The following is a 27,313-nucleotide window of genomic DNA, read 5'->3' as shown; positions in this document are numbered from 1 at the left end:
GATTTAGGTTTTATTTTTATATAGGGAAAATGGCTCTAATGTTGGCCTATGGATCTAAGATTGGGCCCATCGCTAAAAATCTGCTATTTATCAATTGTATCTAGATGAACGCGTCATTGGGACGGTACTAATGAATATTTTTGGACGCTATTACAAAATTTAGTTGATTGCTGAATTTATGTGTGGGCCATTTCCACATCCATTTCCACTACCTTTTTTTGGTTTTCCAACAATCCTTCCAAACAAAAAATTGATAGTAAGCATTCAAAAATGTAGAATGAAATTCTTTCCATCGTCTTATTTTTCAAAAACAAACAATAGGTTTTGTAATTTTGATTTCCTAGGTTTATTATTTTTAAATATGATCTGTTATTTTTTTCAGTGTATACATTACTTTTTGTCAGACAAAATACATACAAATAGAGAATAAAATTGTTTTTGAAATATAGATAGATCATACAGATTTCTGAGATTACAGGTACCTAATTCAAATTATGATAGCATTCTTTGCAATACTTTTAGTTTTATAAGTATAGTTTATAGTACGTGTGACCTACATTTTGCTTGATTTTGAATATTTTAAAGCTTGCTTTAGGATACAAGACTAACATGTTCTCCTCTGGTTTCATCCACAGAATCCTTGGTCCACCGGCTCTGCAGCAGGCTGCACGAAGCGGTGAAGGAATCCCACACAACAACCGTCCAATCTACAACTATTGCATGCGGGGCGTCATTACGTGTTTCACCGGGATTCGCAAGAAGGACGAGCTGGTAAGTTAATTTATTAGCTACACAAGGGAAAACCACATCCAATTAGGTGCCCATACTTCCATGTAAAGCCCACCTCTGACGGTTTTACGGGAACCTTTTTGAATTAAGACACACAGCTTAATGATAGTGGACCATTAGGAGGTAGCCTTCAATCTACATCTCATTTGAGGGGGTCGTATTACGGTAATTTGGCAATTTTGGTTTCCACTTTGAAGTGGAGATTGAAAAATGGATCCTAATCATTTACTGCCGAGAAAACCCGTTGACCGTTCGTTATTGGTTTGAGGAAGGCTCCGTTCGACAATCGATGAAGTAGATTGTGTGCTGTCTCTTGATTATCTCTAGATGTGATGCCCTTCGGAACGGTTTGATTGTGTGTCCAGGTCGCGGCCTTTCGCCGGAGTTCGAAATTGTTCCTTCCGAGCACGTGTGGCCTCTAACCGATTCGATGTTAGCTGTTGTGATACTTCAATAGAGCGTGGTGGGCAACGACGACGATGATGATGATGATGTCTTTCTCGTTTGTCCCCTCTCGATGCCCATATAATATAGACTCTGGTGGGAGAGTCTGGAAATTCTACCGCATAGTGCACGGAACGAGAACAGCTTTCTTTTTAACACAAGAAAGAGCCGGTAATTTGCGGAAAGGAAATACACACTACAAGGCGCATACATACATAACGAGGGACTGAAACGTGACATCTTTTCCGAGCAATTTCGAAAGGAAGAGGGAAATGACCTCGGGCACTCTAAATTGCCATATTTTGGTAATAGAGGTCGACCGGATTTCTTGGTAGGTATAGTGTCTTGCGCGACGCTCGATGAATAAAGATAGGATTGCTGATGCAATTAAGGGCTATATGTCAGCGATTTCTGAACGAGTTGAGCGGATGTGGGAGTTTAGAGGCCGGTGACGGTTCCAGTGCAGGTCATAGTAAAAGTGACCTGGGGGTAGCTAATCTGGAAAATGAGTGGAATGATGATGATTGACTTCTGAAGATTGCTGCCATATTATACGGTGTTCAGTGGAGTGAATGCCATTGATTGACTAACTTAAACATGGTTTGAAGAACGCTTTGTTCTTATATTCGAAACGGTTTTGGATTCTATTTCACTGTGTAGGGCAACTTCAAGTTTAGTGGAGGTATTATAAAGTTAATAATAACTGAAATACAACAGTCTTCTAATTATGCTGTTGAAGGTTGTAAGGGGCTGTTCATAAACTACGTAGACCGTTTTTGAGAGGTTTTAGACCCCCTTCTCGCGCGTAGTCTATCGTCGATACAAATGTACTATGTAATAAATAGCATGTAAATGCATGGATTTTTATTTAGTAAATTTTCCTTTTTTATTTCTGAAATTGAGAGACTATTTACCGTAAAGTAACATCATTTCACGCAGCTAAGTCCTAAATCTCACAATAATGTGTAATGTGGATATTGTGAATTGATATGAAAATATAACCAGGTATCGTTCGTTAGCATGGTAGGTAGATTAGAGATTTCAATTATTTATTAAATTAGACTAGAGATATCATAATCATCAAACGAATTTAAATAAGAAAATTTAGACAGCCTAGTAGCATTAAGTGGATTAACAGAAGAGTTAGGATGCGGAGGGTCCGCTTAGGGAGGCAACTAGCCTTTAAAGCAACTGGCAACTAGCCTTTTCATGTATTGTCTGTTTTTTTTTATTATTGCTTTAAAATATCAATTTGGTATATATGTGAAAGGATGGGAGATGGATTTTCGGTTTCTTTACATTTAACATCACTATGTGTCATTTCCTCAAAACCCCCCAATAACCGGCCTCTTCAATCCCTTCCTTTTCCCATGGCGTTCAAGTGGTCCGCATAGACTAATCAGCCATTACCCGTCCTTTATCCTCGGTTTTGGATTGACTTGCGCTCCCATTGCCCCACCAAACGCTGCAAAATGAAAATGAAAATATAGGGTGTCCCAGAATGTCTAAGCACGATTTTAGAACACCCCTGCCTGTCATTGATTATCATGCTGAATAATTGTTTACATTACGACCAACAGTTTCGTGTTTGCGTTTCGTGTCAGTTCTTTACATTTCCGTGACAATGCGAGGCATTTCTCCGGAAAAGCGCAAACAGATCGTGCACAAATGGTATCTCTGAGGTAATTAGCGAAATTGGAAGGTGTAAGCATCGGAGCCGTTCGAAACGCAATTCGAAAATATGGTGATGAAGCAACTTTCCAGGACAAGCAAAAATCTGGACGTAAACTGAACCCTGTTGACCGAAATCTGGACCGGAAAATCGTGCAAGCTTTCACTCGCAAGAAAAGTGCTTCGGTTTGAGACGTGGCTAAAAAAAGTGGGATCCTCGAAGAGTAACGTCCAGCGGGCTAAGGCAAGAATGTGTCTTATGACGTATAAGAAGCAGAAGATGCCAAAGCGGAGTGAAAATGAAGCCGTCAAACCGAGGGCTCGGAAGTTATACGACCAATTGCTGTGCGGAAAATCGGTGTTCGTGATTATGGACGATGAATCATACGTTAAATTTGATTACAAACCTCTTCCTGGTGATCAATACTACACCGTTCGTGATGGCCGAAGGGTTGATTTTGACCGAAAAATTTGGTAGAAAGGCTATGGTTTGGCAAGCCATTTGTGAGTGTGGGATGCTTTCCAAACCGGTCACAAACGGATAACGAAGACAATGACAACCGATGTGTTCGTGTGTGAGTGTTTAAACAAGCGTCTACTACCCATGATCCGCAAACACGACGGACGCCTCAGTACTGTTTTGGCCGGAATTGGCGTCGGTTCATTACTCCAACGACACGAAAGCCTGGTATAAAGCCAACAAGGTCCCTAAGACAGGCCAATCGAAACTTTTTTGGTTCTGACCAAAGCATATTTGCCGAAACGTGTAAAGGCAGCGGATTCCGTTACAAAGTTTGCGAAAGACTGGGATAAAGTATTCAAAATTGTTGGAATGGCATCAGTGCTGAAGCTACTGAGTAGCGTGCGATCAAAAATCCGCTCCTTGTCTTACAACTGATCGGATCTCGGTTTTTCTACGTTTAACTGTAAGAGAATACTATAGAGAACATGAATACGAATTAAATATGGAATTAGCTGTAAACAGAGTTTCGTTATCGTTTTTTTTTTATCCTGCTGGGACACCCTATAATACAATATAGACTACAAAATGTTGGTGAAATCCGCTTAATTAGCCGCTGCGCGAAATAATGCCACATTAGAATGTATTGCTGAAACGCTAGGTTATTTTCAACGTCAGAATGGGCCTATCGATAAAAATCTCATGTTTTTAAAGGTTTCTAAGAACAATGCGTCATCGGGACAATACATATGGATATGTTTGATTGCCTCTAAAAAATGACAAAAAATGCTTTCCTTCGAACTTTATGTATGGACACAATATGAGGGACACTTAGGCCGCCTCATTGAACACTAACCCTACCATAGTGAAATTCTAGTAAATTGCCTATGCCAGCATAATCGAGAGATGTGAAAAGATAGTAGGCATAATCACATAAGGCTAATTAATTAAAATTAGGCGAACTTTTGAACCAGCTGGGCAAAATCAGGAAAAAATCGGGAATTTAAAAAACTAACAGCTGAAAGTCTCTCTAATAAAGAACAAAAAAAAAAATCTACCAGGGAAATAATCTTGATTCTATTATTTAAATAGGTTCTGAGTTTCACATAGGATGTCATCGTTTATCATCGACTTATTTCAAAACTAATCATTTCGTTCAGTCTTAAACTTAGACACAACTGAGAATTTGCTGTAAGATGAATAAAATTTACCTTAAAATCAATTTGATGCGGTGACGACAGCTACGTGCTTCGTTCTTTCAATGTAAAAATTGAGAACTGAGCATACCCGTGGCTAATTGCTGAGTCGTGTACAAGTATATTCATTTGTAACAGGTATGCAGTCGCTTAGTAGAACTGATAAATCATCTGCTTCCTAGCTTTAAACTATAGAAGCTATGAATTATCAGTTAAAATTATTCCAAATGGGGACCATCAGTTCAGTTCAGTCCTTAATCTATAATTTTCCATTTTGCACTCGTTGCGAACGTTTTTCATATTCCTTCAGTTTCTCACCTGATTCGTTCTACCGCTGTCAATTCTGACCAGATGTGCAATCACCTTCTTAGTAGAATTAACTTTTTTTCAGCGCTCAACCATGGCTGCTCACTTAAATGCATGAATTTTCCCTTAATTGATTCTCTCAAAAATGGATAAAATGCTCTTTCTGTCAAAGTACAATGTTATGCAATTGTTTTCACAACAAACTATCATAGAAAAGTAAAAATCATAATTTAAAGTAAGAGTGAAAGTCACAACACCTTCTCACTCACCTAAAGTATTAAATAATCCGAATCCGATTAACAACCCTGGTCCAACCGCCTTCCTGGTCACATACACACAGGAAAAAAAATGAATTTTAATCATCATCTAAAATGCACCGTTGTTAAAATCAATACTAATCCACATTCGCCAATTTTACTATTTTTCAGACCCGGCTCGTAGACCTCATTCACTCGATGGGAGGATCAATCCGAAAGGACATGAACACCAAGGTGACTCACCTTATTTGCAATACAACCGGAGGTGAAAAATATCAGTAAGTATTGATAGCCAGTCATTATATGCATTTTCATTAAATCCATCGCTGATCATCAACTGTACCCTAATTTCCCCTCCAGATATGCAATGACCTTCCGACTGGCGGTGGTCCGCCCGAGCTGGGTCGTGCAAGCGTGGCAGAACCGGAACGATTCGAACTTTGTCGCCAACGTGGAAGAGTTCACCAAAAGCCATCGCTTGAAAGCATTCGAGGGGCAAAAGATTTGCTTCTTCGGTTTTCCGCCGGAGGAGCACCAGCACATGGTCGATGTGTTGAAAATGAACGGAGGCATTCCAGCGGATCTGGAGGATCCGGAGTGTTCGCATGTGGTGAGTGTTTGTTTATTTTCGTTCTCTCGCTCTTTTTCTTTGTCCTTCTGGTTTTCGTTTCGGTTAATCCTGCGGGATGGATCGCAATTTTTATTCGCCAACCACGTTCGCCACGTTTGCATTAACGGATTAAGAGAACCGAAAACAGAGGCGGACGATAAATTCTTCGCAATCGGATTATGTTCGTCGTAGCAGTGGCTTGTTAATGATTGTGATGTTTTCGGTGAACATGCATTGTTGCGTTCAGGAGAAGAACATGAACAATGTTTCTTCTTTTTTGTATGCACCGTCTTTAATGCATATAAAAATATGATTGGTTTATAATGTTCACTCAAATTAACGACGCGTATTATAGCGGCAAGGCGTAAAACCTATGGGAAATTATTTGCTAAATTTATTGGAACGACATTTCAAACCATGGGCTAAAATCCATAATGATGAAAATAATTTTGCTAGATTGATATCATTACTTATATCAACCACGAATTTATTAGGAAGTAATGTAATAGTTGAAATAATAAGCAAACCATCCGATATCCATCCAATGTGCAATGTTGATAGGGCAAAAACAAGTCATCGCGTATCAATTCTATTGTGTCGATAATGATGGGTAAAGGCCGTTCGGTGTGGGGCAATTTTCTGATGCATCGGACGATGTATAGCCTATTCAGCCTTCTTTTTGATGTACTGCCACACGTTAACGAATTATATGAACTGTAATTAATAATCGATGATCCTTTACATGGGAGTGGAGGGAGTGGGGTCGATTGTAAATGTGTGCATGTGCATGGGAGTTGTTAGTGCAGTTGGTTGGCATTAATTGAAATTTACTCACCTCAACACCCTTCCGTCGGGATTAAGAGGATTGTAATTGATTAATCGTTTTTCTTGTGTGACGCCCATATGTGCTAAGAAGCATCAAGTCTGGTGCTGGTGTTTGGTGTTGGTGGTTGTTCGGAAAGTTACACATACTGGTGAAAAAATCCTTGCCTTTTTAACGCTTGAACTTGAACTGATATCATCATTGATAGATTTTAAATATGAATTAGTTTTATAAAGAGAAAACCTTACCTTACGATTCAGCGCTAGTGTTGGTACCTACTAGATAAATACTAATTAATCACATCAATCACCTGTCTGACAATTTTCCCAATCACCAGTTACATCCACTAATATTGGTATTAATTGCATACACTGAGCACCGGAAGATGGGCATCGTTTATTTCGCATATCTCTAAGACAGCGGAAAGCTGCCAACCGCAAGATAACAGATCAATACACCTGAACGCACACATCAGAGTTACAAACCGTGGCACGTGCACACATACACACTCACAACCACATTCTCCCATACCCATCGTATCACAATTCACACGCTCTTTCACAGGTCATGTCCAATACGGGTGAGCATTTCGCCGACGCTTTGCTACCGAATGCAGCCTCCCCGAAAGATAAGACCAGCTCATCGTCAACATCGTCGTCGTCTCCGGCATCACCAGGTGGAGGAGATAGCAATTTGAACGAGCCAAATACTCCCCGCATGGAGGGAAAATTGGTTGAGAAGCAGGAAGCATTCATTAGGCGACTAAATGAGTGTCAAGTAGACGACGACGGGGCAGAGGAAGGTGTTGGCATGTTGAATCCTTTGCCGGCATTAACGGAGGAGAGCGAAACCAGTGCTAGTGGCAGCCGAGTGGATCATATGAGTATAGCTGAGAATGAAAACAATTTGAACAAAGGTTGCGAACAGCACAATCAGTTGGACGTTTCTCCGATAAGATTCATTGATGAAAATGCTGAAAGTTCAGTTCCCAGAAATTCGAGTTCGACACCGGAGAGCTCGGAAAAGATGGATGGTGTCGTGCTGATTTCCGGAGAGGAGAATGAATTCCTCAATCCGAATAATATTTCACCGATTTTGAAGGTGAACAGAGCCATTGATGAATCGCTGAAGAAGATAGTCGAGGAAGATGAAGACGACGAGGACGATGTAGACGATTACATCATTGCCAACAAAGATGCTCTGAAGCGAAAGCGTCAGGAAGATAGTTTCGATGATATTTCGATCATATCCACTGACTCATTTGCAACGAGTGTAGTATACGGATCGGCCAAAAAGCCGAAACTGCTCCGGACGGGATCTATTACGAGAGGCCTTCGTAGAAGTATGAGCTTTGCTGCAATCAAGACACCAATCGCCTCCATGCTTCGCTCCCGAAGAAACTCAGTTGATCCGAATTCTTCCATCAGCTCCATGGCTTCCATCGAAACCACTTTCAATGAATCGATCAAAAAACCGGTCAAGGAAAAGTTGCGCAGCATTCGGGATAAGATCACCAAAAGTAGCAAGAAAGAAACCCCGAAATCAATCAAAAATAAAGGTTTGATCACATCTGCCAATTTAGACAGCTTGAAGAAGGTCTGCACATTCAAAACGGACAAGAGTGTCGTCAGCACTCCGGAACATTCGAAGCATCCGGACAAGACCGAGGTGGATTTCAAAACACCGATCGCTCCCCCTCCGTATCCCAGTAGCTCTTCCTCGTCAAAAGTAAAAAAGAAGAACATCTTCTACCGACACTCGATGATTGTCAGCGGTTCGAGCGGCCTAACATTGTCAGACGCACAGCCGTCGGTAACGCCAATTCTCCCCTTCAGTGAACCGAAAGATGACGAATTGGCCAAGATGCTGCCAATAATAATCACGACCGATCTGAATGAAACTGTCACAACAACAGTTGAAGCGGGTGGTCAAGATTTGGATGCCACCACGATCCTAGGAGCAGCAGCAGCAACCACTACGGTATCTATTCCATTTCATTTAGTTTATTAATTATTGACATCAATCTCTTCATTAAGCATAACAAGTAAACATAGCTATTTGTAGATATGTGTTTGTGTGGTGAACTATGCTTTCCCTTCACTCACTGTGATTGATTATCGCTGTCCGGATGGATTTTCGTACGCATGATTGATTGTACTTTTATGTATCTTTTGAATTCTTTGCATATAGAGTTTAGTATTACAAAAACCAAAATGACCTCGACCAAACTGCCCTTCATTACAGACACAATAGAATTGCAACCGTCCCGAGAGTGCGGTTCCTCTCGTGTGTAGCAGCAGCATGCTTATTGTTCATTAATGCGAATAATTAGTTTTGTTCCTCAAATCATCTCTCTTAAACAAACACCCACCATCGAATAACACATTCGCGCACAAAGATTCACTGCACATAAATAACCATTGCTCTATATGCTTAGAATATCAAAAGCTCATTTCCACCTTCTCGCACTCTACCCTCACACCTTTTCAGTAGCTACTATTATACATTTTCCTAACCACCTTCATCCCTCGCTTTCTCATTCTCTCGCCTCGCCGTATACACTCTATTTAACAAATCAAAAACCAAACTATATTAGCATTGCGCGTCAGAACACGCAAAAAAGTATTCCGATTTGATTAGCAAAACCGCCAATTAATTTGCATAATCGTTTGCCCGTATCGATTCCTAACCTTTCACCCACATCCGCTCTGGCTCTAGTTCTAGCTTTTACTGTTAGTTCGAGGCGCGCGCGGTTATTCATTCAATTGACTGATCAATTTCGAGCACGGAAAACGGAAACATGCGTTCATTCGTTCGTTCAATTGCCGCGCTGGAAGGGAGATAAAATTTACTGAAAGATTTATTACAGTCTCGCACTCACTCTGGCTTTTCCTCTGCGCCGTGTGGTTCCAGCCGGTTGATTGAAAATTCATGATAGTTTTTTCTTACTTTTCGTATTGCGATCGCAGGATGATTTGTGGAACAAAAATTCAAATTTATTATAATATTTTGATTAACACATCGTACGGCATCCTTTACCGCACTTGTTTTGTATGTGTGTGTGTATGTGTAGTCATGCTGCTGTTTTCGATGTCACAAAGTGAAAGCCAAATTGAGCCATTTGTGGACTATCCGGGGAAAAAATCTTGCCAACCAACAGGTGGAATCCATCAGCAGCAACAACGTTCTCCTGTCGACGCTTTTGCATTCACAATAAGCGATGAAGTCAGCCAGGACTTTTTTTTTCCTGTTGCACTTTTGACAACCATTTTCATTGGGTGAAAAATGTGAACGTATGGAACAGGCTGGCCTGAAACCGAAGCAAAAAAGAACACGGAGACAATCGTTATTCATCATGAATTTTCAGCCACATCCGACATAATTCTATTTTCATTTTATTTGTGTTTATGCTTGTTACGGATTATCCCTGTTAAAGCATGCACATACCACTGACCAATCTGAACGCTGTGGGCTGTGTTGGATTTTCGTAAAATAATTTAATTTATGAATTACGTAATCAATTCAGCTCGTCAGCTCAAAATGCCGCGAAGTATTTTTTTTTTAATGAAATTCACAAATATGAAATATTAATTGAATACCCCTGGCGTGGCTCGGGAAAATTTCTCACTCATTTCTCACTACCCACTCAGGCACTTATTACTCAGTCACACACTTACTACCTACTGAATACAAGCTTACTATTGTGTATTTTGAATAATCCGCCTAAAAGTTATCACTAGAAGTAGGGTAAATGATGGCTTCGGCAGCCATCGACTGTTTTCGGCAACCACAATTTAAACGTTAATTTCGATGTATTTTCTCACTAAAATACTTCGCTGAATGTATTTAAACGATTCCTTAGTCTTTCAGCTTCAATCCTAATACATTTTTACGACTGAGCAAACCTGTTATGCTAGGTGTTTCTTCAAAAGAAACATAAGCACATCAAAATACGGCTGATTTCAAGGTGCCGATAATAGAACAGCTGGTTAACACGCAGTTTAAACGGAAAGGTTGCCGAAGTAAAAGAGGCTGCCGACAATAGTCACACTCACTTGAGAAGTTTGGAGCGCCTTAAAAACGTTTTCTTCCCGTTTTGGACAGTTCTGTCGATTGGAATGGATAGAACAGCTAGCAGCAGATAAATGTAAATAAACAGACACGTCATATGTGTGCGTGACACTGAGAAAAAGCTAATAGAAGTGCGGAAGCTGCTTAGATTGCCGAGAATACGTAAATTCCCCTATGTATTATTTTTTTTCGATTTTTGGATTTTGATATAAAATTACAAAATTTGTTTTTCAGTACTCGTCGAAATTACCCAACTTGGATAAATTACGACTTGTGCTGAAAAAAGCTTCTTTTTACAACTTGTTGCATAAATAGTCTCTCCGTGGTTCTTTTGACTTCTGATGTTAGCCAATTTTTTTCTGTAACTAGATTTTGTTTCTGGTAACTAGACCAACCTAGACTTCTCTGAGGTTTCCTGAGGCTTTGTGAAGTTCTTTAAAGTTTGCTAACTTCTCGGATGATTCTTGAATGTCTCTCGCACTGTGAGCCAGTAAGGAGGAGTTCAAACTTCTTTGCGCGCCGAATAACTGCGGCTAGAATTCTAAAACATGAGCCTAGTTGTTTTAGGTATTTGCCGCCAGGGTGGAATCCTGCTGGTATCCGTAATACAGGGCTGATAGCGGATCACTTTTTAGTGACTTTGTCACTTTTTGGAAGGTGGTCACTAAAAAGTCCCTATTTTCGACAAAAAGTCACTAAAGTCACTTTTTTCGCCATTCCCACTGGAATTGCAATGTAAAATTCGTACGCAGAAGAAACCAAGACGATACATCATCAAAGCACAATTTTAATTGCGATTTCGCACCTTTTAGGAGTCTAGTTTCAACTGCAAAATTAAATAATCAGGGTGATCAGGAAATCGGGATAACCGGAAAATACCGGAAATTCGATGTCATCGGGATAAACTCATGAACTACGATGTCAAATTGAAAAAAAAAGTGCTTCTTCCTCTCTTTAAAAAATCTCAAGACTTTTGGAATGGAATAGATTTTTAGGATACCGTTACTTTGAAGAACTATCAAAAGAACTTTTTTCCAAAGCAGTTTTGAAGAGATTTTAGAATAGATTCTAGAGATACCAAGGTACTTCGGACAAAAAGTTCTAGGGAGTTTTGAGATGAACTATACGAGGGTTATGACTAGAGCTCCAAGTCAATTGTGTGAGATCAGTGTTTTTTTAAGTAGCCCTGTGAACAATTTCTTGGGTACTTTTTGGACTAGGAACTACTTGGAAAGCATTGCCAGATAATTTTAAGAAGAACTCCATGTGAATTTTCAGTAGAACTTAGAGGAGAGCTCCAAGACAATTCAGATTAAAAATTTATACGAACTCAGAGGTGAAAAGCATGCCGTACTCTAACGGAACTATCAACTCTATGCTTTCATCTACTCCATCTATCGTATAAAAATTACCACTACAGTCTGTTATTTGAAATTAGCATCTTCAACTATGTAAATCGTTGACTTCACGTAGAAGTAATACTAAAAACATATAGTCAAAATAAAAACCCTTTTCGAGCCATTTCCCCTAGCCGCTTGCTAAATCCACAGGATTTATGAATCCGAGCAAAATAATTAAAATAGAAACTGATGGTATAAAAATCTTGTTGAATATCCAAAATTATTACAATAGTTCTCATTAAGTGGCCTAGTTTTAAATGCCTTATTAAATTTAATATGAAATGTTTCACGTACAACATCGAAAAAAAAAACAAATAAGTCCGCCCTCGCAAAAATTCTTCAGATCGAGCTTGGCCGAGATTTGTTTTTATGATTTTCACATTTAAATGTTTGCTCATTTTTAAATTTACCAAAATATAGTTATATCCAAGGAAATATAGCTTGAAAATCGAAGATTATAAGAAACAAGCAAACTAATTGTTACATGGTGGTGGCATAAAAATTGATTTCCATGGGTAATTTGTGAAAAAGTTGTTTTGCTTTCAAGAAATCGTTAACAAATTCATAAGGTTTTAAAATGGCTGTAATGAAGAAAACTTGCTGGCTGAATTGTATTTATCTAAAGCCATTTTGCTTGATCCTAACTCGATTTATGGCAGCATTTATGAAGGGGAAAGTTGCCTGCAAAAAGTTAAACGTCAAAGTTTGTTTATCTTTCGATAGTTGCGCTGTGGGATCCACGGTTCTTCTAGGCGGATTCCTCCTGATGGATTGTGAGCAGTTACTCAGATAGTTTGCGATACGCATTTCGAACAGCTGGAAACACAATCGTTCCCGAAAAGATCCCCTTCTTTCGGATGGTTCTGGAAGTGCACCGTCAAACGATTCAGGAATGTACGGTTGAATAAAATTTTGAGTTGATTTTTTCGTCGAATAATATCGCTGCTATGGATCGGAAACCAGCTAATCTCCGCAAACTAACAGTTTCAGTGGTTTGCTGTCGGTTGTTATTTCGATTGTCATATATTCGCAAGTTCTGGAGAAGGCTGGTATGCTCTTAAACTCTCGACAATGTTTTATGAATTCGAGGGCCATGCTCAATTTACTCTTCTCCGCCAGATGGTCAGTTGATGATGCTGTGCTGGTTCTTGAAAAGAAGTAAATTTTGCTGAAATCGGTTTGAATTTTTTATCCTACTTCGTCTATCGAGATTTCCTTGTCATAAATTTGGCTTTTATTAACTATGAGAAACAATCTTTTAAGCTCAATTTGTGAACAGAGTAATTGGGAAGTTTATAATGCACTTTAAAAAGCGTAAAAAGCAACAATTAATGCTTTTTGCTCTACTGCAAAACCAAATGGTTTTATGGTTGGTTTTATAATGATAGAACACGTTTATAAAGTATTTTATCTAGTCATTAATTAAAAATTGCTTATGACGTTTAAGCTTGAATTTTAGAACAGTTTTAAGGAGGGATTGAGAACTGTTTTAGATTTATTTTTAAAACAAGACAGTTTTGACTTTCTTGCCAGACTATAAAAGGTTTTTAAAATAGCAAAAGCTGAATTACTGAGCAGGAATGTTTTACACTTTGAAATGCTGTATTTAAACTAAATGGATTGTTCATTACCGTTATAAAACCATCATAAATCAGAGTGGATGCCAAATGGTTACTGAATTGTTACTTGGGTAGGATTCAATACAAATTTTAATGAAAATTCATAACAGCTTTTGACGTTAATTCTTAAGGAATTACGAGAAAATTTGGACGAGAAGGAGGATTACACCATGATCATTCTGAGGAGAGCTTCAAGATAATACAAAAGAGAAATCTAATGACATTCTGAGGATCGGAATCCAGATCATATTTTCATGTGAGTTTTCGGAGAATTCATAGGAATTACTATTAAATATGAGTATAATTCCTATCGAACCTCAAATGAATTCGGTCATAAATTCCTAGAGGGATAAATAAAAAATATATTCAATTAGAATTTTGAGAATAATTCCAACAGATTTCTCAGAAATATCATTAGAAAATTCTGAGCTAAATTTCAAGTGGATTTCGAAGAGTATTCTAAGGATTTTCCGGTGTTATTTTTTTTTCAGATAATTCAAAGGAGAATCCAAGTTGCATATCGAAGATTTTTTTTTTTGAATTTTCGAACAGAACTAAAAAGATATTCCTAAGATAATTCCATGGAAATTTCAGTAAATGCTGAGGTGCCTGGTGAATTTTCAGGAGAATTCTTCAGGCAAATTTTTTTATAATGTAATGAGCATTGCAGAGTCAATTAAAATAGTTTTCTAAAGATGTTCTAATATTTTTTAAAATAATATTTTTCCTTTACAGTAGTCAATAATACCTACCTATCAGAATTTCTAGCTCAATTTCAAATATTTTCATCATACATTTGGATTGTATTTTCCAACAATGCGTGAAATTAGAATCTTAGGTTAATGAAATGATGGTACTTTATGGTAGAAACATTCGGAAAAAACACCTGGATAGCTTATGGGTGGTGTAGTGGTAAGCGTGATTGCCTCTCACCCCAGCAGGCCTTGGTTCAATCCCAGTCGGCGCCGCCGGAATGTTCTGAGGCATAACATCTCTGATCATGCCTTCCTTCGGAAGGGAAGTAAAGTCGTTGGTCCCCAGTTCATGAGTTGATGGGTCGATATGTAGGGTTCAGATGTGGGAGCTGCCTCTTTGGCGTCGGTAGCATTGGTGCTCAGCACGGAAAACAACATATCAAGTAAAAAAAAATTTACAATAAGCTATTATAATTATCAACAACATAAAAAATCGTCGGGAATCTGGAATTCTTTTCCATCGTTTTTTTTTTTTCAACTTCCCACCATATAGTAGATACTGTATATTGTACGTTTAAGCTCTGTTCCCCTTTCCCTCCCACAGTAGCACAGAGGATCTATAGGATATTACGGCTTAAACAGGGTGACCAGCAAACCGGGAATACCGGGAAATATCCGGGAATTTAAAAAGTAACCGGGGAAAATCCGGGAATTCGGTGATAGAACTGGATAAATAAATTAACCATACCATAGGAACAAAGGTTTAGACCAGAATTTCAGAATAATCCATTCAAACAGAGTAATCCTTTACCAAATGAATTTCTTGCTCTATTTGCTGCATAATTTTCTTCAGTTTTCCGTCTTATTGTTTTTAGAATTTAATCACTTAGCAATATTGCAAATTGATTTTTGTCGTTTCAATTTCAGATGTAAAGTGCTTGGTCCTTAAAAGAAAATATTGAAGATGCTGGACTTTGGAAACAAATATTTGTAAAAACCGAAACTGAATTATTCTTTTGCAGGGTTTTAATTTTTCGTTGTTGTAAATTCTCACGATATGAATTCCAGAATTAACTTGGAACTCTGCCCTGAATTATCTTGAAATTGTTCTGAAATAAACCAGAAAACACCCCGCGTAATAATTACCAGTGAATTCTTTTTGGAATTTCCTTGCAACCCCTTCTAATAATTTAATTGGAATCCTTCTTAAAATACGCCTTTTTAATAGAAACTAAACGATCGATTCAACCTCTGGTGGCAAATAGGAGGACGTTAAAAAGAGTGTTGTGAGCGGAATACTTTTTTACTTTTCCTGATAAATTGATTCATCTGAGATGCTCCAAAACTTGATTTACAGTTGAAACATTTAATTCTGTATCGTTTTTGCAAGGATCCTGCAAAGTGTCCATGAATATTTTTGGTGAGAAAAATGGAAAATTATAAAAGTGCCTTAGAGGTTATTATATTCTGGATTTCTTGTATTTGAATAGTTCAGTGCAAATCAGTTCAGATCTGTGAAATATCGTAAAATATGGCAATTACTGATGGAAATTGGCAAGATGTTGAATGAAAAATGCTCTAATTTGCGTTGTGAAAAATCCTCATTCTGATGTAAAAAAATGGTCTGGCTGACGTTTCCTCTCGAATTCACTTGGCGCACGCTTCATTGGTAGTGCATTAAAAAGGTCTATTCTCTTGAGCCTATCTGGAGATTTCGATTCCTTTGAAAATCTTTTAACTTTATTCAAAACAGCAGAAATCTTTCTAAATATTATTTAGAAACCCTTGGGAGTATTTTAAAGAATTTCTTTCTAATTATCAGCAATTTTTTTTGCAATCAATTTTGTTGGAGTTCTGTGATGAATCTTTCGCACTAGGGTTGAAATTAGTGCCAGAACACTCTAAGAACTCTGTTTCTTGTTGAATTCTGATCATAATTCTCTTGGAATATTTCTTAAAATTCATCTGTCATTTTCCTCACGATCCCCATACAAATCTCCTCACGTAAGAATTTTCCGCAAAGTTTTGTTTTTCACAACTCCTTTTGAAATCTTCTAAAATTACCTAACAATTTAATTTAGAACATGCATTCTTCTCCACAGAAATCCCTTCAAATACATCTTAACAGAATAGTTCTGGTATTCAGCTCAGAACTTCTCATTCGAAAGCTGTGTGGGAATCCTTCTCAATATTTATTTGAAATCAACACTTTGAATTCTTTCAAATCTTACTAAAAACTCCAGGGTTTTTCCACTAGATTCTATAGATTGTTCTGTAATTTGTTATAACCCTTAAAATGCCCCTTCAAATCTGTGATCTTGAATTTTTTTCAATATTTCGCATTTTAATTATTTTTCTTCAAATCTTGCATCACGAAGGTGGCAGATTTTGAAAAAAGTTTTAGTTTCAGACTCTACACAAATTTAAAAGCCCCACAATCTTGGGAATCTTCTTAAATCACATTTATCCCTTCAGTAAATTCCTTTCAGCACGTTCTTAAAAATGCGTTTAATTTCGTTTTTTTTGTGTTGAATATTAACAACCGGGAAATTTTTAAGATTTAAACCGGGAAAACCGGGAAAAAACCGGGAATTTCAAAATGAAAATTCACTGGCCACCCTGCTTAAATTAGTCAGCATTGATTTAAGTGTCTCTTGTGCTCAATGTTCCCCTTTATATATTTATCTCACAAGTTTCTCTTAAAAATATTGACTTTGGAACTTATAAATTGAGAATGATAACTTTAAAGGTGTCTTAGTCATATGATTTGTAAATGTCCCGCATCTTGCAGTTCTTTTGTAGAATCATCAGAATTTAAAGATGTAAAAGATAAATAATTTTGGAATTTCTTAAAACTAAATCCAAAATATATCGTATTTCCACAAAGTGCAAAAGCGAAACTGGGACCATGAACCAGCAAATTAACCAGGAGGAGTGCCTACGGAAAATAATACTGCCTTTTCTGGCAGCATGAGATGGATTGACTATTATGGCCGGACTACTACTCAAATTCCCAAGGAGATGAATCCAGCCAATACTCTTTGGAACTAAGGCCAATTGAGGAATACTGGTCAAATGAGAAGCACATACTGAAGAAAAAGGGTGGAACTGCAATTGGCCTGAAAGATTTCAAGCGGAAATGCAATTTGACAGCCAAACACTTAAAATAGGAACAGGGCTCGTGCAAAAGATGATTGTACAAATCAATTTGAATGTTTCTATTTCTGAAAGTTTCCTGATAATGTTTAAGTCACATTTTGGTTACTTTTTAAAATGATTTTAGTCACTAATTCACTATTTTTATTGCTTAACACTGCTATCAGCCCTGGTAATATTACGTATATCATCGCCACCCCTCTTACGTTTCGTAATATTTGAACAGGCCCTTACAAGCTGTTTTCGATCAATTCACACTTCAAACGAATCCACATTCAGCCCATCGTCTAATTTTCCACGAAGGTGAAAGGTGGCTTTAATCTCCCCCACACTCGCACACCTTCTGGGTACATAAATAATTTATTCACGCTGCTTTTATTATTAATTAATTATCGTGCACAGTTTGCAATTTGTAGTTTTTCGTTTGGTGCACCGTCCGTCATGTGCATGTATTTATGTACATGTCTTTCAAAGTTACCTGTGAATATGAATGTGCAGCTCATCATTTTTTTTTGTTCCAGTCGTCCCTATTCTGCCACAATCAAATGTGTCTCGTGTGGTGCGACTTGCCGGAGGAACAGTATGTACCTACATTGGCTGTGGGTTCATTTTCCGTCTCGCTTGCCATTCTACCACTTCCAGCTAGCTATTTTTTTTTTCGTTCCTTGACTATTATGATTGAACAAAAATAATTCATCATCAGCAATTTACTTGTTGCCGCATATTGACAGAGAATTTTGGATCGAAAAAAAAAAAACTGCTAGGTGGCTGCAATGCGAATTCCGAATTCGTCCGCGAATTTATTTGATCGGAGTTTTCCGCTATTTAACACCTTGTCGGTCGAAGCACAGACTGGAGTGGGATCTCCCCATAGCAAGGGTCCGGACATGTACTTTCGAGGGACAGTTTCCCGGCAGCTATGGGACGGGTTAGGTCGTCGGGTGCTCGCGATTGATGAACATAATTCCAACAACAGCAGCAGTATTGTTGTTATTGTTGACGTGTATCTGATCAATATTTGCTGAATGACAGTGCAATGTGATTGTTATTTTTGAACAATAAATAGCATTGAAAAGTTGGACATAACAGACGCACACGAGAAGCTGGAGTTAATTATTGATATTAATTTTTATTCATCGAACGTTCGCGCGCATCTCGTGGTTGCGTAAATTGATGCAGTGGATCCTGTGGTGTGCTGGAATATTTTTATTTTTGCATCGGTGATTGGCGGAGTAAAGCCGTGCGGGGTTGTCGCTGAATTCGCCGAGGGAAAATGATCCCGCTGTGTGTTAGTACCTACCATTTTAATCTGTTTGGTTTTGGTCAATTAATACGAATCAATGTGCGTGGGAATGGGTAAGGAAGAATAGAGCGATGTGCACATTCAGCTCAGGACGGGATGACGGGCGTACGTGATGTCCATTTTGTATTTATGATGGGATCCTGTGGCGAAATGCGTTTTCAATTCAAATTAAACAATATAGGGGAAGGAGGGGCATAGTGAACAAATTCGACAGGAATTAATACATACTTCAAATTATATTAAAAAAAAAAAAATAGAAACTTAAGGCTTAATTGCAGGATGTTCATTATGTTGCACCTGTTCACTCAGCCCCTCCTACCCCTATGGATAGGTATATAAAAGCTGTTGTCAGTAAATTGTGGTTCGTTCTACCGGAGGGATTTGCTGGCCATGTTGAGGTTTATTGATTAGGGTTTGTTCAAGTGCAGCGTGGTGGTCAGGTTTGTAAAAATGTACTTGTTTATTGTGTGGTTGTGTGGGTAGCGGATAAAAATATATCAGGTTCATTATTATCAATTCATTATCTCAACATTCTAAATGAATTGTAATTGAGCAGCAATTTCAAACGCTGTTCGTGTATAGCATCAAAATTATGGTTTAAGATGCACTGGGGCAAGTGGAATCCATAAAACCGATAGGTATGACCAAACTCATTGAACCAAAACAGGAAGGCAGCACAAACAAATTAAGTCTACAATAGTTGAAAAATGGCGTTATTGTGAATTTTGCAATTCTATGTTATTGAAATTCCATAACACTGTTTAAAATTAGAAGATAACGATACACCATCTATCAGGGACAACAAAACCACAGTACTTATCCATTGATATTTCATTGTAAAAAATGGATTAATTCAATCACATTAATCAGTTACATTAAAATGATAAAAGGTTTCTTTTAAATAAGTTCATTGTATTCGGCTTGACGTGTTCATTATACAGTGTAAACAATGTATATTTAATGTAAATGATTCCTCAAAAGCTTCGTTTCTGTCGTGGTCCCACTTATCCCCCACGGCATAAAATTACGTAGGGTGAGGGAGCATGCATTAAGTACGTCACACGAAATTTAGGGAAAATCAACCGCCCCTCCCCCTTTTGCCACGTTTTTCCTATATCTAATGCATTGCTTGCTCTACATTTGTAACCCCCCATCTCCCCTCAGAGCGTATTTAATGGAGGCTCCGTGCGTAGAATTTAAAATTATTCCATTTAAAACCTTATTTACAATACAGTTATATCTCGATATAATGTAACAATTCTCATTCATGTTAGTCGTTATTATTTCTTCTGCTATCGTTTATCTCTTTTGTAATAGTAGTTGTAGTTGTAGTATTGGTTGTTATTCTGCTTACTATCAATTTGTTAGTATTTGAAATTTAGTTTAATAGTGATCACATAAAACTATACGAAGAATGTTATCCACTTGTAATACGCTGAAAAATCTTGATTAAATTGAAACAAAAGATAGACAAACAAAAAATCCTTTGGAATGAAACGAATTCGATTAGTAGAGTTTCTAATTGCAATTATATTTTGCCCCAACCTTATGTTAATGTACTGGAATTTGATTAATTCGTGCAAATACGAATTGTGAAACACATTTTTATATATTTAATTTATTTTAGTTTGAAAATAGTTCCTCTGTCCGAAATTTTATCTGTTACTTTGCTATTTCTAGGTTGTCGATGAGCACGTAGTAACTTCCAAACCTGAACCGAAAAATACGAAAACGCATATCGTGAAAGCGGATTGGTTCTGGTACACGATACAGAATGGTTACGCCGACGAGGGCTACTACCTTTTTGGAGATGTAAGTTAGCTTTAATTGTAATACCATATTTTGTAGCAACGTCTCAATCGTTCCTATGCCTTTCAGTATCTCGATAGTATAGCAAATACACCGGGAGCAGATAGGAGGGATTCGCTTCCGATTAGCTTCAACAAGCGTAAACGAAAACGCCTATCGCATCGGACACCGGCCGGCGAAGGAACACCCCTAGGTACGGGCAAACGTCGATCTTCAGTGTCGGATGCCGGACTGCTGTCCGTATCCGGCAGTTTCCTCGATTGCACAACCAGTCCGGACAAACATGAAGGCAGCAAAAAGAACGTCATTGCCGAAGCGGTTGACGTTTCCATTGATCAACCGATCAAGAGTCAATCGATGCGGCATAATCACTTTATGGACTTCTTCCACACTGAATCGAACTACGTGGGGATTTTGGATACGATCGTTAATGTAAGTCTTCGAATGGGGTTTCTGTTTTTCATTAGAATGATTATTGATGAATACATTTGTAATAGCTCTTCAAGGTGCCCCTGGAGGATATGGCGGAGAAGGATCCGGAGAACGCACTGCTCAACAAATCGGAGCTTAAGTCGATCTTTAGCAATTTCCTACCGATTCACGACGTCCACAAGCGGATGCTGAATCAGCTGAAGGAGATCCACAACAAATGGGCCGAGGAGCATCTAATCGGACAGATCATCCTCGACTATCGGGATGATCTGATCAAGGCCTATCCACCGTACGTGAACTTTTTCGAACACATGAAAGAAACACTGCTACAGTGCGATGCAGGAAACCCGCGGTTTCATGCGTTCCTCAAGATCAACCAGGCCAAACCGGAGTGTGGCCGCCAGACGTTGCAGGACTTGATGATTCGGCCTGTGCAACGGTTACCAAGTATTAGTTTGCTGCTTAATGGTAGGTGATCGAGTACTCATCGTTACAATTTATATCCGTATTGATGAATTTGTTGGAATCATTGCAGACATTTTGAAACATACCGCAAAGAACAACCCAGATAACAGGAAGTTGGACGAAGCCCTGAAAGCAATCAAAGAAGTGATGACCCACATCAACGAAGACAAGCGTAAAACCGAAGGTCAACTTGCGATGTTCGATATCTTCAACGACATTGATAACTGTCCGGTGAGTACCAAAGTTTTCCGTGTTTCGAACATAAATGTTCTAAAATTTATCATCCACCCACAGCCCCATCTAGTATCGTCCCATCGGCACTTTGTGTCGCGGTGTGAAGTCACCGAGCTGACCGATAGCCTCAGTGGTCGGGGAGACTCGTTGATGCTGTTTCTGTTTAGCGACACGCTGGAAGTGTGCAAGAAACGATCACGAGCATTCAACAACACCAAATCACCCAGTACAAATGGTCTCAACTCGACCCGTTGTCAAACGACGAAACCGTACAAGCACGTCAAACTGATGCCACTGAGCTCGATCCGGTTGGTGGTTAACATCCAGGACAGCCCGCGAGCGTTCGCGTTAAACTGCAGGGCAAACGCCGATAACAAGGACCGGCTGCATTCGTTCAGTATCTGCGACGAGGAGAAGGATAAAATTATCTACCTGAAGAGCTTGTGCAAGCAGCTGGCGGAGAACGCGTGCAAAGCGGACGCGGAAAAATTTATGCTCAACTGCGAGTCGGAGGAGTTGGGTATCGATGTCAGCGACATCAATGTGGGAACGCTGTCGAAAGCGTTCAAGTTTGCCACCAGGACGAGGCTGAGGGTGAGTTTCGATTTGATGTTGTAATTGCGGGTTGATTACGTTTTCGCTTTCGTATTGGGGAAATAGGGTATACGTCCCTAACCTCGGTCTAATATGCAGCCATAGATTACGTTTTTAATCATAACTCATCAATTAATTTACCTGCAAACGATATTCTACTGCTAAATGGTATGCTTAGATATGCTTATCATGTCGTTTGCTATCAGGAACCGCAAAAAGTTGAAAAACTTACTTTTTTTAAGACAAAAACTCACCAGGGAAATGTATGTAATATCGGTCTATTGTCCCCAAATTGGGTCTATTTATGGATGCAACTTCGTCCTATCCTGTTTGATTCTCAAAAAAAACGCTCTTGGTAACGTTTTCTTATGTATTTTTTTTATCACTATCACTGTTAACTTAATACTCTTCATTCCTCAAAACATTTCTTAGAGAAAATTTTACGAAAACTACATTAAATCACTCAAGTTAAAAATTAAAAATTAAAAATTTCGCTTATCGTCTTTCGACCGCAGAATATCTAAATCAAAACATTGTGATGTTCATTATACAGATTTGGCAGAAAAAATCTCCCTTCCTGTTCGTTCCTTATCATCCAAATGCAAACCACATTGTTGACGTTACTCTTATTGCTATATGCTGTCAAATGAATTTCATGGGCCAAAGTTAGGAACATAGAAAAGAAATGTGTCCCTAAAGTTGGGTCCATGATTTACTTGTGAAAACGTTGTTAAACAATTAAAATAAACATAAAATATTCAAACAGTAACTGTGAGTTTTACGTCTAGTGTGTATTATCAGGTAATTCCATTCAATAAATGCCATAATCAGGCCATTTGATGATCGTCAGTGCAACCTTCCCATCTTAACCTTAGAAGTCATGGCGGCTAAAAACTCCGAACAGAGTGATATTCTCAACCAGTTTTATTACTTACGAGAGCTGAAAATGTATTGAAATGTTGTGATATAAATTGATTTGTGTGTGGTACACATTTATCAATCATCAGTGATCAATATTTTCCTTATTTTTTGTGTAATATTCCTTAATTAATTATTTATTTGCGTGATAGGCCGAATGAAAGGACTAGACCCACATTACATACCGTAACCCTACCTACCAACATATATGTACAGCCTCGGGGGAATGCTTGCGTATTTGATGTGGGTTAATGCGAGATTAACACCATGCGTCTCCATCATTTTGTGATACGTTATGGAGCATGGAGCAGCGATGATGGTGGTTCGAAAGTTTCACTTTTTGGCGTTTGTAATCCTGCTGATTTAGAGTTACCGATGATAGAACAGTCGCCAAAAGTGCAGTCCAATTGGAATGGGTGCCGAATAGTAAGAATAGTAGCGCTCAACACTTCATGATGTTTTTTTTTGTGGATGACTGTCTCTAAAAGATCTTCTAAACTAAACATTTATTGAAAGATTTATTTTTCTTGTGCCCCACATCACTCTATGCATGCATAAACGATTTTTTTTTCTCCTCTGTTCGGGGCATAAAACTACTGCGACCAGTAATTTGATCTATTGTAGTATATCCCGTGTTCTTAGTTTAGTGCATGTCGTATTACTTCATCACTATTGAGAAATGATGAAGTATTCGGTTTTGATACAGTTGTCATTCTTGCCTTCATCGCAAGGAATCGACTAATTTAAAGGTCCCGCTATTTATACCCTTCGGAGTGTTGGAACACCCTCCAAAGGAGCGCCCCTTTGTCAGTCAAAATTGGTTTCCTTAGCAACAAAATTAAAGTATGATACCGATAGTGACCATGCATCAGAACCCTAGTCTTACCACTTCAAACTAGGGATCAACGAATAGAAGATTAGGAATCACATAGATGAAGACTAACTAACTCATTTTTTCCTTGTTTCAAGATCATCCTCGGTCCAGGCAACCCGAGGACTTATCACTAACAACAAGGCATAAAAAGTAACAAGGACGAAGATGTGTTCCTTTGATTACTGAAAAATCCTGTTCCCCTAGTTTGAAGGAGTCTAGACTAGGAATCGGTGGTAGATCTTACATTCCGTAACGTAACGTAACGTTACGGGGCATGTATAAACGATTCTATAACATTTGTCTGAATGTCACATGCCCGAATGACACTTGCCCGGTATGATACAAACATCCTTCCAATTAGCAGATAAAAATATAAATGAGTTTACTTTAACGGTTCCCTACGGGCGCAGGAGAGTTAAAAATGGGAAAATTATTCTAAAAATATTAGATTATCATTACTTATCAAACTTTCAAATCCTTTTTGACGTAGGACTACGTCTGTAATTTCTATATCGAGGTACACTTTGTGAGAACCGAAAATGGAACATGTAAAGAAATTATGAAAGATTTTGAACGTTAATAACTCCGCTGCCCCTGAACCAATTTTAATAATTTTATCACCAATCGATCAGAAATATTTCTACGCATTTGTTGAATTTAAGACTTCATAATTTTTTAAAAATGTCACTATTGAAAATTGCACGAATGTGCAACTGTTGCAATGATAATTAAAATTATCACCGATTGCCTGAGAAAAGCGATTTCCCTAACACAGATTTCAAAGTTGAATTCCATCCGGTCTCACCAAACGGTGTTTATTCGATCACCACGTGGTGAGTGGTGGTGTTCTCCAGTACACAATGAAAGGCTTCCCGTAAGCAGCTAGCAATCAAGGCTGCCCCTAACTGCCCAACTAAAATTCAGGGCAATCATAGTCATATTTCAAGCAAGTGTTCAACGATTTCTCCGCTTCGCCAACACAAGTGCTGGATGCTGCTGTTGGGATGCCACGTGATGTGTTTAGTTTCGTTATTCCGCGCATTTCAGAAGGCATGGTGATAGCCGCAACACGCAGACTGAAGCTATCGTTCGCCTCCGGACCTGACGGCATTCCGTCATCAGTTCTAAAACGTTGTGTAGCCAATCTCTGCCTTCCACTTGCGAGGCTATTCAATCTCTCGGCACAGCAATGTGAGTTCCCCTGCCGCTGGAAACTTTCTTATCTGTTCCCAGTGCACAAAAAAGGAGATAAACGGAATGTCATAAATTATCGTGGAATCACCTCCCTGTGTGCCTGCTCAAAACTGTTCGAGATTATCATAAATGGTGCTCTGTTCGCACGCTGCAAAAATTATATCGATACATAACAACACGGTTTCTACCCGAAGCGCTCGGTGTCCACGAACCTGGTGCAGTTCACTTCTAACTGTCTGCGATGCATGGATTCAGGATGGCAAGTCGATACTGCGTATATGGATCTAAAAGCTGCATTTGACACGGTGGACCATAATATCTTGCTGGCCAAGCTGGAGATACTTGGCATCTCGTCAACTGCTGTGGATTGGTTCAGATCTTACTTGGTGAATCGCTATGTACATGTCAAGATTGGCGCGTCGGAATCGGATGTTTTCTCAAACAACTCGGGAGTCCCGCAAGGCAGTAACCTAGGACCGCTACTATTTTCGATCTTTTTAAACGATGTCGCCTTGCTGATACCATTAGGATGCCGCGTTTTCTATGCAGACGATACGAAAATCTACAAAATTATTAAAAGCCTCTCGGACTGCTGGGATCTCCAGAATATGTTAGGTATTTTTGCTGACTGGTGCTCAAGAAATTTGATGAGTCCAAGCATAGAAAAATGTAACATTATTTCATATCACCGAAAAATTGAACCAATCATGTTTGACTATGTTCTCTACGGACGCTGTATTGCTCGTGTAGAGCACATAAAGGATCTCGGCGTTACCTTGGACTGCAGACTCACTTTCAGAATCCACTACACTGACATCATCTCCAGAGCTAATCGACAATTGGGCTTTATTTTCAAAATTGCCGACGAGTTTCGTGACCCGCTATGTCTCAGGTCACTTTACTGCTCGCTTGTGCGATCCTTATTGGAGTCAAGTTCAGTTGTTTGGTGCCCTTTCCATGCTAGCTGGATCACTAGAATTGAATCCGTTCAACGCAAGTTTGTGAGATATGCTCTTCGTTTCCTCAACTGGCGTGACCCAACGAACTTGCCACCGTACGAGGAGCGTTGCCGTCTCCTCGAGCCATTAGAGGTGAGACGGACGGTCGCTCAAGCTATGTTCGCTGGAAAGCTGCTTACAGGTGACATTGACTGCCCAACACTGCTGTCACAGCTAAATATGTATGCCCCTGAGAGGTCTCTTCGTCAACGCGACTTTCTGTTTTTGGAACCACGGAGCCGGAATTATACACAACACGAGCCAATTCGAGCAATCAGCCGGCAATTCAACAACTTTTTTTATATGTTCGACTTCAATGTATCAGCTGACGTATTTCGTCATCGGCTACTTGGCCTTTTCCGTACCGTTGACCGTAACTATTTAGTTTAAGTTTTATTCATTTAGACAGTATTTGTCAGTTGAATTTTTCAATAAACAATAAACAATTTAAGTCTACAAATAGAGAGAATCCCTCTCAAATTCCTATTCCTACACAAAACACAAGCTCCTGCTGCAGTCAACAAATAATATGTATTATATAAGACCACGTAGTCCTACGTCACCATTGCGTACAACCCCATAGGACTGTCCTTTGTAGTTTTCCATAGTCCTGAATAAAATAGTTGCTCATTATTCAAAGAAAGATCTGTGATCATTATATTCGGGTTTAGTGTCATTATGGTTACTGTGTCACTTGTTTAAAAGCGAATACCTACGTTACGTTTCTCATTATAATACCTCGTCTAACTTATCATAGCATATGAACGTAAAACTAGACGAGATATATGATCCCGGGGACACAAATTACGGTAAGGTTGCGTTAAACCTGTTGATAGTGACATACACATAAATGCATAAATGTACTAGCTGATCCATCTTGCTCCATGACTCGTTATGAGTCAGGTAACATAGTAGTGGTATTCGGGCTAGTATTGTTAAACCGTGAAAAGTGATAGTTCTATCACATACAAACAGACATTACTCTCGCAAGTTGT

General features: G+C 38.8%; 1 protein-coding gene across 3 annotated transcripts in view; it reads left to right on the top strand.

Annotated features, from left to right (window-relative positions):
* The window catches only part of pbl (epithelial cell transforming 2 pebble), a 114,937-nt gene that overhangs the window by 79,443 nt on the left and 8,181 nt on the right, over positions 1-27,313 (top strand). For 2 of the 3 annotated variants that reach the window (XM_065223042.1, XM_065223043.1), the window contains exons 3-11: positions 636-771; positions 5,295-5,401; positions 5,484-5,733; positions 7,121-8,536; positions 20,481-20,612; positions 20,679-21,041; positions 21,107-21,509; positions 21,577-21,737; positions 21,801-22,334. In XM_065223042.1, the coding sequence (XP_065079114.1) occupies positions 636-771; positions 5,295-5,401; positions 5,484-5,733; positions 7,121-8,536; positions 20,481-20,612; positions 20,679-21,041; positions 21,107-21,509; positions 21,577-21,737; positions 21,801-22,334 (3,502 nt within the window). The remainder of the gene's footprint in view (positions 1-635; positions 772-5,294; positions 5,402-5,483; positions 5,734-7,120; positions 8,537-20,480; positions 20,613-20,678; positions 21,042-21,106; positions 21,510-21,576; positions 21,738-21,800; positions 22,335-27,313) is intronic. The other variant, XM_065223044.1, reaches the window with a different exon arrangement.

The sequence above is a fragment of the Ochlerotatus camptorhynchus genome, unplaced genomic scaffold, assembly GCF_037179485.1.
Source record: "Ochlerotatus camptorhynchus isolate MF236.1 unplaced genomic scaffold, CSIRO-AGI_Acam_v1.1 ptg000183l, whole genome shotgun sequence".
NCBI classification, from domain to species: domain Eukaryota; kingdom Metazoa; phylum Arthropoda; class Insecta; order Diptera; family Culicidae; genus Ochlerotatus; species Ochlerotatus camptorhynchus.
Note: the sequence above shows the minus strand (reverse complement) of the source record. Positions and strands in the feature narration are given on the sequence as shown.